Below are 14,682 nucleotides of genomic sequence, written 5' to 3' on the forward strand. Positions count from 1 at the left end.
CCATATTCAAGCGGTTTTATTTCAAACCGATTTTGAATATGGCCCAATTGGTTGTAGGCAAGCTTTGAACAAGCATAATCCTTGCCTCCAGTCCGGACATAGAATGAAAAATTTCCTAGCTATCGCAACGGAAAGTTTCAATTCTATTAAGGACTCGGAGGCGAGGATTATCCCGCCCAGGCTTCCTGGAGGAGATCCCCCCTCATATGTCAGTAAGTAATGCGGTTACTTATGAGGTCATGAATTTACTGTGAATGCTCTGTGTTAATTTGGCTTACTATTTCTATGTGCTTCCTCTGGTAATGTGTTTCTCCTTACCCTCAGGCTCAGATTCGAACAAACAAGACGCCTGAAGAGCGGAAAGGGGCTGCCTACGCGCTCAGAAAGAGGAGAAGAGGACACTGTTGAAGGACTATGTTGGGCTATCTGATTGGACACTTGTGATTAGTTGTTGTCAAGTGTTTTTTCTAGCGACCTCTGACCCTGCTCACAATCAGGCCGCTCCCCACGCCACCACACGGCTGCCAGCTGCCTCGTGCCTGCTCCCTGCCGCCCGCTTGTTTTGCCGCCGTTTCCCGCTCCTTCTCGCCGATGTGCCCCTGCGGACCCACCCCCTGCTCCTCATTGGCCACCCCGCTCCACCACCCAGCTCCTCCTCCCTCCCTATCCCCCTCTTATGGAGACCGTGCAGAGGCCGCGCCGCTGGCGCGCCAAAGGAAAGCCCGTCTGCGCTCGTCCGTGCCTGGACTGCGCCCAGCCCCAGAACCCCTGGACCCTACGAACGCCACAACACCGGACTCCGCTACGACGCCAGCACCCTCCACGCACTCAACACCGGCCGAAACCACACCTGCTTCCAAGCCGCCATGAAACTGACTTGCGGACCTTTCTCCTGCCACACCTGCAGTTTCACCTGCGACAGAACCACCAAACCTCCAAGGATGGGACCCAAACACCTCCGCTGCATACTCCTCAAGACCTGCTCCGAAAGCAAACACACTGTCGAGCTCTGGGATCTGCTCGACACCTCCGCCCCAGACGTCGTCAGACATCGCCATAGCCATCCCGGACGGCTACAAGATCACCCGCAGGGATCGCGCCAATGGAACTGGAGGAGGAATAGCCATCGTCCACAAGTCCACCCTCAAGGTTGCCACCCACGCAGACAACACCCTAAACATCACCGAACACCTGCACTTCCGGATCCACACCGACCCCAACACCACCCTCAGAGGAACACTCATCTACAGACCCCAGGACCCTGAGCTCAATTCAGCCACTCCATCGCCGACCTCACCAGCACCTGCGCACTCGCTTCCACGGACTACATCCTCCTCGGGGACCTGAATTTCCACCTCGAGAACAACAATGACGCCAACTCCACCACCCTGATCGACAACCTCGGCCTAAGACGACTCGTCAACGCACCCACCCACGCTGCTGGCCACACGCTGGACCTGTCTTCTCCACAGGCACCCACGTCGCCTTCAACCACACCACCAAACTCCACTGCACCGACCACCGCTGCATCCATTTCACCTTCAATAAACCAACCGCACTACCGCACCCAACAGCTACCTCGCTGCTGCTGGAGCAAAGTCACCGAAGACCAGCTGATCACCACCCTCGTCCAAAACCCACCCACCGACCCCACCAACCCAGACACCAAAGCTCGCAACCTCAGACAGTGGATCGACCACTGTGCCAACACCCTCACCCCACTCAAGAAACCCTCCAACAACCACGCCAGCAAGAGAGCCACCTGGTTCACCGATGAGCTGCAGACCTCCAAACACGCATGCTGGAAACTGGAGAAGATATGGCTTCACGAACGCACACCGGACAACCACGCAGCCCACAAGGACACCACCCGCAGATATCACCACCTCATCAGATTAGCCAAGAGATCCTCCTTCAAAGTCAGCTTGGATAACAACGCACACAACAGCAAAGAGCTCTTCAGCATCGTAAAGGAACTCTCCAACCCCAGCGCCAACACCAACGACATACCGCCCTCACAAGAACTGTGCAGCTCACTAGCCATCTTCTTCCACCGCAAGATCGCTGACATCCATGACAGCTTCAACATCATGACCGCCACGACTACGCCAGACCCCACCTCCCCTGTGAAAACCACCAGCGCCAACCGCCTGATCTCCTGGTCCAAAGTCAACGACGACGAGACACGCAAGGTCATGAACTCCATCCACTCTGGCTCTCCGTCAGACCCACACCACGTATTCAACAAAGCAGACGCTGCCATCGCACCCCAACTACGAAAGGTCATCAACATCTCCTTCGGACCAGCGACATTCCCGGAAAGCTGGAAACACCGAAATCAACGCCCACCTCAAGAAGCCCAAGGCGGACCCCAAGGACCTCAAGAACTTCCGGCCCATCTCCCTGCTCCCGTTCCAGGTGAAGGTCATCGAGAAATTCGTCAACATGCAACTGGTCCGCCACCTGGAACACAACAACATCTTGGACCTGTCCCAGTCCGGGTTCAGACGAAACCACAGCACCGAGACAGCCCTCATCGCCGCCACAGACGACATCAGGCACCAACTAGACATCAGCCAAACATCAGCCCTCATCCTCCTGGACCTGTCAGCCACCTTCGACATGGTCTGCCATCGCACTCTAAAGACAAGCCTCCTAGAAGCCGGAATCCAAGAGAAGGCCCTTGACTGGACCACGTCCTTCCTCTCCAGCAGAACCCAGAGCGTCCGCCTCCTGCCCTTCCGATCCGAGGCCACCGCGATCATCTGCCGCATCCCCCAGGGCTCATCCCTCAGCCCGACGCTGTTCGGTGTCTACATGGTCCCCCTCGCACAAGTGGCCCGCCAACACAACCTCAACATCATCTCCTACGCCGACGACACCCAGCTCATCCTCTCCCTCACCAAGGACCCGCACACCGCCAAAACCAACCTCCACGAGGGAATGAAGGCCGTCGCCCACTGGATGAGGAACAGCCGTCTGAAGCTGAACTCGGACAAGATGGAGGTATTCATCCTCGGACCCACCCCCTCAGCCTGGGACGACTCCTGGTTGCCGACCACACTGGGAACCAGCGACGGCCCGTGGAGGGAGTTACGGTGGGGCGGGGAGGGGGAGGGGCAGGGCGGAGGTTTCTAAAAACCGGCATATGGATAATTGCAGGTAAGTAAACAATTTAATTAATAAAACGAATTTCGTAGCTCGCACTGCATTGCATTTTGCGATGCAAGGCGCACTACGAAATTCGTTTTATTAATTAAATTGTTTACTTACCTGCAATTATCCATATGCCGGTTTTTAGTAACCTCCACCCTGCCCCTCCCCCTCCCCACCCTCCTGCCCCACCGTAACTCCCTCCACGAGCCGTCGCTGCTGGGAACAGCACGGACACCCACCAACCATGCACGCAACCTAGGATTCATCCTCGACTCCTCCCTCTCCATGTCCAAACAGGTCAACGCTGTCTCCTCCTCCTGCTACAGCACCCTACGCATGCTCCGCAGGATCTACAAGTGAATCCTGACCGAAACAAGAAAAACGGTGACACAGGCCCTCGTCAGCAGCAGACTGGACTACGGCAACGCACTCTACGCAGGAATCTCAGCCAAACACCTACGACGACTACAACGCATCCAAAACGCCTCCGCCTGACTGATCGTAAACGTCCTCTGCCGCAGCCACCTCAACCCCCACCTGAGAGACCTACACTGGCTCCCCGTCGATAAGAGGATCACCTTCAAGCTCCTCACCCATGCACACAAAGCACTCCACAACGCCGGACCAGCCTACCTGAACAGCAGACCCAGCTTCTACACCCCCACCCGCCAGCTCCGCTCCGCCAGCCTCACCCTCACCGCTGTCCCCCGCATCCAGCGAACAACCTCTGGCGGCAGATCCTTCTCCTACCTCGCCGCCAAGACCAGGAACACCCTCCCTACCCACCTACGGCAGACCCAAGACCTACTCGCCTTCAGAAGACTCCTCAAGACCTGGCTCTTCGAGCAGTAGCGGCATCCCCTCCCCTCAGCGCCTTGAGACCCTCATGGGTAAGTAGCGCGCTTTACAAGTACTCTGATTGATTGATTGATTATACTTGTTGGACTACATGTACCCTTTGTTTCATGGGAAATGTAGTCTACGGTTTGATATCTTCGCTGCTATGCAATAAAGTGAGGAAAGTAGGCATAATCCTCGCCTCCGGGTCCTTAATAGAATTGAAACTTTCCGTTGCGATAGCTAGGAAATTTTTCATTCTGCCCCAAGCCTAAACCCCTGTTTACGCAGGGGTCGGAATTACTAGTTTGCTTTTATTTAACGCATCCGATAATTATCGGCTGTATTAAATAAATCAACATTAGTTCAATTTCAGCAACCCAGACCTGCTGAAATTTAATGGTAAAAAGCATACAGTATTTACCCTATCTGTGAATTTTGCTGCATTAATCATCAAAAACGGCACGTTATTCCCCAGAAACTTTCACACCAGGTAAATAACTAACCATGTGGTATCATTATTTACCAGGTGCGATAAACAACACCTATACCTGTAATCAGGCCCCAAATCTATTAATTGTGTATTTAAATTCCTTGAAATCACTATAAAATAAGTGCCCTTTTACCACACCATCAATGTTTTTTAAATTCTATTCTCAACCATTTAAAAATAATGACAGTATAACATTACATACCCTGAGAATAAGATGCTTTAACTCATCATCTGAAAGAAAAGCTGGCTTATAATTTGCTTCTGTGTATGGATTTGCGGCACCTAGAGAACAAAACAAATATCAGCTACTTTGTAAAACTCATATCAGATTAAATGTAGACATTCAAATTCAACGTGGTTTCAAAGAGACATTATAGATTGCTGAATTGGACAGTGGATATCGGGACAAAAAAACTTCACATGTATACTTTATAGGTCTAGGAGCTGTAGTTAATAATATTGCTCAGTCCACTTGTTCTGTTGCCATTCAACACCACCACATTTTTTTTCTTTAGAACATTCACAGTCAAGAGCCTCTTTCCAAGTGCCCCGGAAATCAACTCGGTATCTATGCTTTCATAAGAGCTCCCGATACTAGTAGGGCAGAAGGTTTGACAGCCCACCCTGCATTTCAGAGGGCAGGCGCAAGCCGCACCTCATAATGGGCGCACCCAAGCCGACCCAGCAAACAAGTCGTGCTAGAGCCAGACTGTCTCCGCCGCTGCTCGCTGCAAGCATGAGCAGGCCCTCCACAACAGTCAGGCCTAGGACACGTGCCTCCATTCTGGGCGGGTCTACCATGTGGTCCTCTCTGGCTTCACCAAATTCCTCATCAAGGCAGCAAGGCACAAGTAGCTGTATGCCACCCCTCACAAACAGAATGCCCCACTCCTTATGTCAGCTGCTTATCAACCACTTAGTGCTACTGCCCAGTGACCTGCCACATATTGCCATACTGTTTCACACCAGCCAAACTGTGACAGACACCCCATCTCCAAGAAGGCATCGCCTCACAGGTACCAAGCAGCGCTTTCATGGTGCCCCCACTGTCATATGGATACTTCATTACATATATGGCGTTAAGTTAGCATGAGTGTATTACATGTTTAAACAGCCGGTTTGCCTTCGGCTTCAGTTTTGCACACGACACATACTTGTTGTTGTAGCTTTCACCCTAGAAGCGGTGAGGTGGTTTATTAGAGAATAATATGTTATTTCTATGCTATCAGCTTTGCCTGGTACACTTGGTACAACTGTCTGCACACTGAGAGCTACACACTCTAAGATTAACCTAACACAAGGTTGCTGAGAGGCCTGATCCTCGCACCACATTAGACATAACACAAATAATGTTGATGCCAACATTTTGGGCTCTACGCGGGTTTAAGATAGAGTTACACGGAATGAACGTAGACACTTGGTGCTGCGCATGGAGAGAGCTGGTAGCTGTTGATGTGAACTGCTCCTACTGACATTGAGAGGTATGGGGCCGCCCTGCTAAAGCCCGAATGAGACCTTCTTAGATATAAAATAATATACTAGATAGGGTGCGCGAAATATAGGTGATATCGATTCTATAGGTTTTGCATTATAACATGCTAGCACCTTTTGCTTACTATGGATTAGTGACTATGCTGCTAACTCTGATTTTTATAATCTGCATTTTGGTATTATACAAGATACTGCGTTTGAGAACTTTGCATTGAATAATAAATATTTCAAACTTGCATTTGTGTTCTTTGACTCCCAGTTTTGGTTTGAAATGATTATATAATGAAAGAGTGTTCATGTGTTCCACGATTCCTGAGGTATTCTAAAGATCATGTTCTGGTTTGTCTAAGACATGGTTCATTCCATAATGATCCATGAGACACTGTAGCTAGCTAGGTAAGGAGATTTCTGACACTGAGATGAGTTTTGGATCATCCTAACTCACTGAGGTTCTAGATCTCTATGCACAGTTCTGTGGGAGAACGGAAACCCTGCTACATGGCGCCCAACGGATTGGTTGGCCGTATTTCATGACACTCGAGTAGTATATCATTCAAACCTTAACACCTTCATTCCCGTTTCCGGTAAACGGTGGTGTCGGAAAAACCTACCTATTTTTGAAATAGGTCTTTTCAAGCTTGAATTCTACTTTAAACGGTTTCTTTGAATTACTACCCAGTTGTGCTACAAAGTGTTCTTTGTCCTTTTTTCACTTCCGGTGCTACCATGGCCGTGGAAATAGCGCAGCATAGCCGCGTCGCGGTTCGCGACCACTTGAGGGCATATAATGTCCCTGCGGAAGGTTTGGCTGTGGTTCTAGTGGTGAGTGCGGAACATGCGTACCCGTACGAATTGTTTTATTCCTGGGTGACGTTTCCGGAAGTAAACGCTAATTCGGGCGTCTACCACTCGTACACTGCCTCGGCTGTTCCGGCGGCTTATGCTCCGTACAGAGCACTGGAAGTACCTATCGATGCTTGGCAGCACGGAGTTTGGTTTGGTGGCGTCCTACCCCACTCTTTAACGGCTCCGAGGTTAGGTCCGTTGTCCATTCCGGGCACAGCCTGGCCCGCCTTGGGCGGATTTACTCCTCATCCTAATCGCGCCACTTGTAATGTGGGTGATTTGCGACGTCTGCATGATGTCGCGGTTGACGTGATTAGAGCGCTTGTTCATTACATTGGTCGTAATATACATGGCGCTGCCCCCGCAGGTGCGCAGCTTCGAGCGGAACAGGCTGGTTTGAAAATCAGTCCTGTCATGGTGAATTCCGTAATGGGCAGAAAGCCAGAAAATAAGGATGATTTTCCTTACTGGCTTGCCGAGAAATTCGACCAGCTGGAGGCTGTGTTTCCTAATACGACTCCGGGTGAAAAACACCGGATTCTTACGCTTAGTTTACCGAAGGATTTAGCCCCTGAACTTGCTGACTGTGAAACATGGGGTAAGACTTTTGCAGCGGTTTACTCGAGGTGCTTTGGCACACCGACAGTGTCGAACCTGTCTGCGATCCTCAAACGTGTTCAAGATGATCACGGACCTGAGTCGGCGGTTGAGTTGGGTATGCGCCTGAACGGTTCATTTGAGACAGTTTGCGGTATTATCCTTGCCAATGTAAAAGGGGATGCTGTGAACTTTCAGGTGGCCAATGGTCTGGCGTTAATTCCCGATGCCGAGAAACCCCGTCAGCTGGCAAAAATTATTGTGGCGGCTTATAAAACGGTTGGCCGCAATTCTAAGGGTGCAAAGGTTTTTCTTGAAAAAGAAAAGAAGCAGCCCCAGGGACAGTCTTCGGAAACAGGTGGACAGCCCAAGTCCAAAAAACAAAATTGGCCTAAAAAGCAGAATCAGGGTAAGCAACAACAACAACAGACACAGGTTTCGAGTCCGGCGCCTTCACAACCTGCGCAGTCAGAGCGAGTTTATGAATTGCGCGATCGCGCTACGATTAAATCGCCTGAAAGATATCAGGCATCTGACCAACGCTCTCCTCGTTCCTTTCAGGACTCATCGGCTCCGTCAACCGGTGGTGGAGGGGGCGGCAGGGGCAGGGGTGGCCAGCAAGGACGTGGCCAGCCCCGCACACGAAGTGAAGGGGATCAGCGGGACGACTCTACGCCAAAGAGACCGCAGTTTGCCAAGAAGAAAGCCGCTGCCTTAACGGCGCATCGATATGCCCCAGATAGTGAGAACGCGGCTTCGGAATCTGACGTGGGCTCTGACCTTGCTGGACAGCGCGGCGGAGATTACCATAGTGAGAGAGGCCCTCCGTCCACTGTTGAAGGTGACAGCGACTGAGACTTTTATTGTGATTGAAACAGCTGATACACATGTTGCTCCCCCTGAAAGACTTTTTGAAATTGTCCTGTTAATTGAAGGTGACATGCAGCGAACTGTAAAAGGGGTATTTTGGGAAAATCTTTCGGATACGTATGACATTTTGCTTTCGGAGGCTGACTGGCCCCCACCTTTTGTTCTCGCCGCTCCGCGAGGGGAGGAGGTAATCCTCCCCAGTTTCGCGCACACTGTGCCGAGAGTGGAAGCGCTGCATTTTGCAGAAGAGTGGGCTCTGGCGCTTGCGCCGGCTGTGTACCGGAATCAGTGTGGCTGGGATAAATTGTCCCCTAGCCATGAGATTCCGTTACGGTCACAGCCGCAACCACAACCCCAATATCCCATACGGCGTGAAGCTAAAGCTTCGGTCGCGGCTATCCTTGAACAATTGGAATATCAAGGTGTAATTGAAACGTGTGTGTCACCGATGAATAATCCCCTTTTTACTGTTAACAAGCCGGACGGCTCATATCGTCTGGCTTTGGATTACCGGCATTTGAACTCGCATTGCCGTAACTGTGCAGTACAGAATACTCACGGCTCTGCCCTAGTGAATAGTCTTGAGCGTAAACGGTTCAAAACCACGCTTGACATTTCCAATGGTTTTTATGCACATAGATTAGATGGTCTAAGTTCCCAATGGACCAGTTTTACGTGCGGCGGCGTACAAAAAAAGTTTAATCGACTCCCAATGGGATATAAAAATAGTCCTGGAGTGTTTTCCGCCCGCATAGTCTCTCTTTTAGAGAGTTTCGATCCAGTTGCATGTTCATATGTGGATGATATTTATCTCACAGACGACGAGCTTTGGGTGCATCTGTGTCGAGTAAACAGCATAATTTGTAACTTTGCAGACATGGGTTACAAGTTTAACTTTGCAAAATCGCACATTGCGGAGTACACAGTGTTGTTTCTAGGTTATGAACTTAACCATGAAGGAAAGGGATTGGCTCCTCAGTTCCTGGAGAAGTGCGCGCAGTTGCGCTCTCCGACAACGCTGAAAAAATTACAGTCTTTGCTGGGTTTTTTAAATTTCGGGAGGACATACATTCCGGAATATGCCCAGCGTATCAAGCCTTTATATGCCTTGGTACAACCATCTTTTTCCAAATCATGCTGGCTGCCTGAGCATTCAGCCATTCTGCAGTCCTTGCAGGCTGATATGCTAGCTTCTGACTACTTACAGACTCGTGATAACCAGACCAACCTGGTGATAAGAATTATCCCTGGGACGGTGGGTTTCACGTACCTGACTTTTAATGAAGGGGATACTGTACCTATTGCTTACAAGTCACACTTGTACACTTCGGCTGAACTGCGTTTTTCCACTGTGGAGAAAGTGTTAACGGCTGTGCAGATGGCAATTCTTAAGGAACGTGCCCTGTCGCAGGGAAAGCGCATGTTGGTTGTCACCCCGTGTCCAGCCTTGGAGGCGGTCACGAAAGCCAGTGTACCAAATTCTAAAGCTTTGCACCCTCGGTGGATTCAGTGGGCTACATCCTTGACATCTCAGGATGTCACGTTTATTTTTGACGCCGCTTTACGGTCGCAGGAGTATTTACAGTATGAATTTGTTCATCCTGCTCCTTTAGCAATGCGACCGTTGGAGGATTTCCACTGTATCATTTACACGGATGGTTCGGCGCAGGTTGCGCATGGCTCTAAACATGCCTACGTTTCCGCTTGCGCCATTGTGGTCGGTGCCATGGTGAACGATGAGTTCAAGTCCAGCGTCGTGCACACGCAGACGCTTGGGGACTGCACCGCACAATTAGCTGAGCTGCGTGCTCTAATGCTTGCATTGGAGTACGCTGATCCTTGTGTGACGACTTTAATCGTAAGTGATTCTTACTACTGTGTCCAGTCTTACAATGAGAACTTGTTCTTTTGGATTCAGAATGATTTTCGTGATTCCAAAGGTAGCACAATAAAACATAAAATGATCTGGGTCCGAGTGGCGGAACTTAAAGAGAAACTGCCGCTCGTGTTTGTGATTCATACTCTCGGCCACCAGCGCGTGGGAGTCCACGCTGTTGGCAACTCGCTTGCTGATGAAGCAGCGAAGTCAGCGGTATCAAAATACTTAGTTGCAGCGGTCACGAGGTCCAAAAGCAAAATAGATGATGACATCTTGGCGGCTGTTGCTGCCACGGCGAAGGGAGGTAAATATCCTGCGGGGTTCCCTTCGAAGTACACATACCACTTAAGTCCCGATAAGGTTCCTTATGTGAAAATTCCTGAAGTTGGAGAGCGTTTAGTTCCCAACTCGGATCGCAGAGCTTCTCTGATTACAGCGGCTCATGAAGGTGTGGCGTCTGCGCATGCGGGCGTCTCAGCCACTGTATCTCAGCTACAACAGAGGTTCTGGTGGCGGGGACTGTACAAACAGACGCGCGATTATGTCCTTATGTGTGACATTTGTCAGCAGATTAAGCCTTCTACTGCTGCGCGTCCGCCTCAGACACAGTTGTGCATCTCTAATAAACCGCTTGGTTGCGTTTATTTGGATCACTGCGGTCCTTTTTCTTCTGATACTGCTTATAAATACATCTTAGTAGCAGTTGACTCATGCACACGCTTTGTATGGGTATGGCCGCATCGAAGCGCTGATTCGCGAACTGTCATTAAGGATTTGCGTGTCTTTGTGGGAATCTTTGCTTGTGGTACTTTCCATTCGGACCAGGGTCCGGCTTTCGCCTCTAAGGCGTATAAGGATGCTATGGTTTCGTTGGGAGTACAGGTGAAGTTTTCAAGCCCCTACAGGCCTGAGGGCAATTCTGTAGTAGAAAGAATGAACCGCGACTTAAAGCAATCTTTGACAGCCCGTGTTATAGGCACTGGTAGAAACTGGCTGACCCACCTCTATGGCGTGCAGCGTGCGCTTAATAATCTCCCTAGAAGGTCTCTGGGTGGGCGGACCCCATACGAAATGCTCTTTGGTATCAAGATGTACGTCCCTGACCTTGATGGTGCAGACTGCCAGGCCCAGGCCGCGGCCTTTGACGTAGATGAACATTGCAATGTTTTACAGGATCTACAAAAGACCAGAGACAGTCTTGCAAAGGAACACTTGCCCTCCACATCGGATGATGCGTTGCAGATCCCGGTAGTTGGCTGGCTACCCCAAGTTGGAGAACTGGTTCGAGAGAAGATCGATAACAAGAAAGAGTTTGGTCCCTCATATCGACCGCCGGTTCGAGTCCTTGGAGTGAAGGGCACAAGAACAGTCATTTTACCACCACTTCCAGGTCGTAAAGAAAACAGATTTATTTCTATTGACAATGTCAAGACACACAGGGTGGCCGATTCTTCATAGCATGACACCGGCTGCATCCTGTCCTTCCATGGTGAGGAACTCTGTGCTGGCTATTACATCTGGTACAGATCAGGAGGTGTCCCTCGAGATGCCTGCTTTATCCAGTCCTTTATTAAATACTATTCCTCTTGCTAACATTGATGAGCTGACCTATGCAGATCCTGCTGATTTATCTATGTCCGACCTACATGCCCGTTTGGCTAACCAGTCCAGATTCTCTTTTGACTCTGATTCGGAACTTTCAAAGAAACCATCGACTATTGCAAAATATGCCACGTTGTTTAAAAAACATTTTCTAATTCCACCTTGGACATACGTTTGGCTGATACTATTTTCATTTTATCTTTTTATGTCAATTGGTTTTGTGTTTTATTTTTTCCGCTTGATCGATGGCCATTATGTGATAGAAAGAACAGGAATTCGGTACCTTAATGGAACATTGGCCCCTCTGTCCTCCTCACATTCAGTACACAGACTAAAGAGAGACTTACATTCAGTACAGATTACTGCTTGGCCAGTCCTTGATGGGATTGTGTGGGATGCGGTTAGGTTTCAGATACATGGCCCCACAGAAGTTATTAATGTTCCTAATGTGCTTAGAGTAAACATGGGAGATGTGATTAAGCAAAATGTCCGTTCTGATGACTGGGATCTTCAGGCTGTAGAAGCATTGTTCTCTGATTTGAAATATTATGCGGCCTTTGATGCTGAGGATTTGTACTTAGATTCTGTCAATTATGGTGATTTGTTTTGTTATCAACATTATGGGAATCATTTCTTACACAAGACAAGTTCCAGGAGGGTTCCTGTGAATTACACTCAGTGGGAACATTGCCCTACTCCCTTACAGGGGAGCTCAAGTACATTTCTGGGAAAATACTCTTATTTTACAGATTTTAATCAATCAAATCCTGAATCGTTTTATTTTAAAGTGAACCAGAAATTCATACCCAAAGTTAGACTTACAGATACAAAATTGCTGTATTCAAAGTCCTTTTTAGATAGGTTATCTGTGGATGGCTATGAGTTATGGAAGGATGCTATTGACCTTAAATCGGTTTGGGGTACCAAAGATTGGCAGGTACAAGGCACTGAGGCTTTGCATCGTGCATGTCTCATCCCGAATCACATGTTGTTTTTAAATTCTACTGTTTCTCAAACAACGTGTTTTGGATTGGCTACATCTAAAAAATTAAATACCCCTACTATCCCTGACTTAGAAGAATATTCAGGTTGGAGTAATTTCACTACAATATCCATCAATGGGATACAAGCACTTTTGCAGAATTCCTCCTTTAATATTTCCCATTTTGATCCGGAGGGGTGGCTTTTGTGGCAAAGAAGCACTGATGCTTGCCAACGTAGATTTTTGGGTTTGTCTGAAGGTTTTACACACATCAGGCCAGATCCCAGGTTTGAAACAGATCACACTGTTACTACTTATTCAGTAGGCAAATTGTGTCAGACATGGTTACAACATTCCACTTTGGCTGCAGTTAAACTGCATCTGTCCCAGTTGAATGAAGATATAGATCTAAATGATTTTATAAAAGGCCCAGCTAGGGGTAGATCTAAACGCTTTCTTTATGCTATATACAATGAGATTTGGAAATTTTCACAAGTTGAGGCAGCAAAACGCCTGAGAGCTATTGATCAAGCAAATTTGGAAAAAGTGCTTGCAGTGGTCGATAACAGTATTAACATGCTTTCTTCCAGAATTTACACATTGGATAATATTGTTTCTTCTGTTGTTGACATTGTACATGATGAAGTGTCCACGTTATACCATGGACAAAATCAATTGCGTTCTGTAATGCAGTTTGCATGGACGCTACAGACTCTTAAGGCTGGTCGAGTTCCCTGGACCTCATTGAACGTTTCATCCCTCTTTGCTCCTTTTAATCTTACTGAGAAACAGCGCATGCTTTCAATGCGTGATGCTTCATTTTCTATGCTACATATTGAAAAGCTAGAGTCCTTGCCTTTCTCTGTTGCTGAAACCACTACTGCCACATGGCTTATTCATGGATTAATTACATTACCATTCCCTTTATATAAATTTACTAACTGTATGCGTTATATTGCTATAGGACGATATGAACCGCTAGGCAATGCATTCCTACATGAGGCATGGTCATTACCATACACATACAGATGTCTGAAAGATGGACAAGAAGTGAATCTTAATGGTGAGGAATGCACACAGTCACCTGACCATTCATTAATATGTAGACACATTCAGTTACACGGGTCTTGTAATCAGGACCGCCCAAATTTAGCTTGTGTTTTAAAAGGCACGCCGGTTCCAGCAGTAGTTCCCACATTTACATTATTAGCTAATGGTAGTTATTTGCTTTTAAACAACGAATTATGTTGTGGTTTATTAATTGGTGTGGCTTATATAGTTACTGTATCAGAGCGTGTAGTGTGCTGTAAGAACGTTCTATACCCACCCACGCATGGCTCTTCAGATGTATCCATCTGGCCACGAATCCCAACCTTGGAAGCGAAATTCAATGGTTTAAGCAGAATAAGGGCCCTTTTGTCTCAAAAACAAGTGACCCTGAGTTCGGCCCGGGAAACTTATGTCCTTCACATAGCCAACACCCGCACAGAGGTGCAGGCGCTCTTAAACACTGATTTGCCATTTCATTTCTGCGAGCTGGTACACCAGATTTTTAATGCTTCTTCAACGACTGGCCTTGCACATTTTTTTAAACTGGTAAGCAGTGGCCTCGTGACTACGTTTGAAAAAGTTTTTGGTATCATTCCCACGTTTTTCCACACTATTTTTTCGAGTTTGTTTGGTGGAATACCTGTTTTGCTGGCTGTGGCCGCGGGCTTTCTGTTGGTGTTTTTCTTCATAAAACATGGATGCCCATCCTGCGCAAGACGCCATTCAACGCCTCCTGACCCTGTGTCGTAATCGGATGCTCAATTACTATGGAACATTGCCGCTTGCAGCATTAAGCACGGCCTATAGATTGTCATTTCGGTTCACCGACTTCACGTGTGTCCAACCTGTGTTTCACTGCCTGAGCTGCGAGTTCGATTG

At 48.4% G+C, this 14,682-nt stretch overlaps 1 protein-coding gene across 2 annotated transcripts in view; it reads right to left on the bottom strand.

The window, feature by feature from the left end:
* The window catches only part of BMAL1 (basic helix-loop-helix ARNT like 1), a 415,934-nt gene that overhangs the window by 287,965 nt on the left and 113,287 nt on the right, over window positions 1-14,682 (bottom strand). For both annotated transcript variants that reach the window (XM_086955926.1, XM_086955924.1), the window contains exon 7: window positions 4,689-4,768. In XM_086955926.1, the coding sequence (XP_086812052.1) occupies window positions 4,689-4,768 (80 nt within the window). The remainder of the gene's footprint in view (window positions 1-4,688; window positions 4,769-14,682) is intronic.

The sequence above is a fragment of the Lissotriton vulgaris genome, chromosome 2_1 (genome assembly GCF_964263255.1).
Source record: "Lissotriton vulgaris chromosome 2_1, aLisVul1.2, whole genome shotgun sequence".
In the NCBI taxonomy this organism is placed as follows: Eukaryota; Metazoa; Chordata; class Amphibia; order Caudata; family Salamandridae; genus Lissotriton; species Lissotriton vulgaris.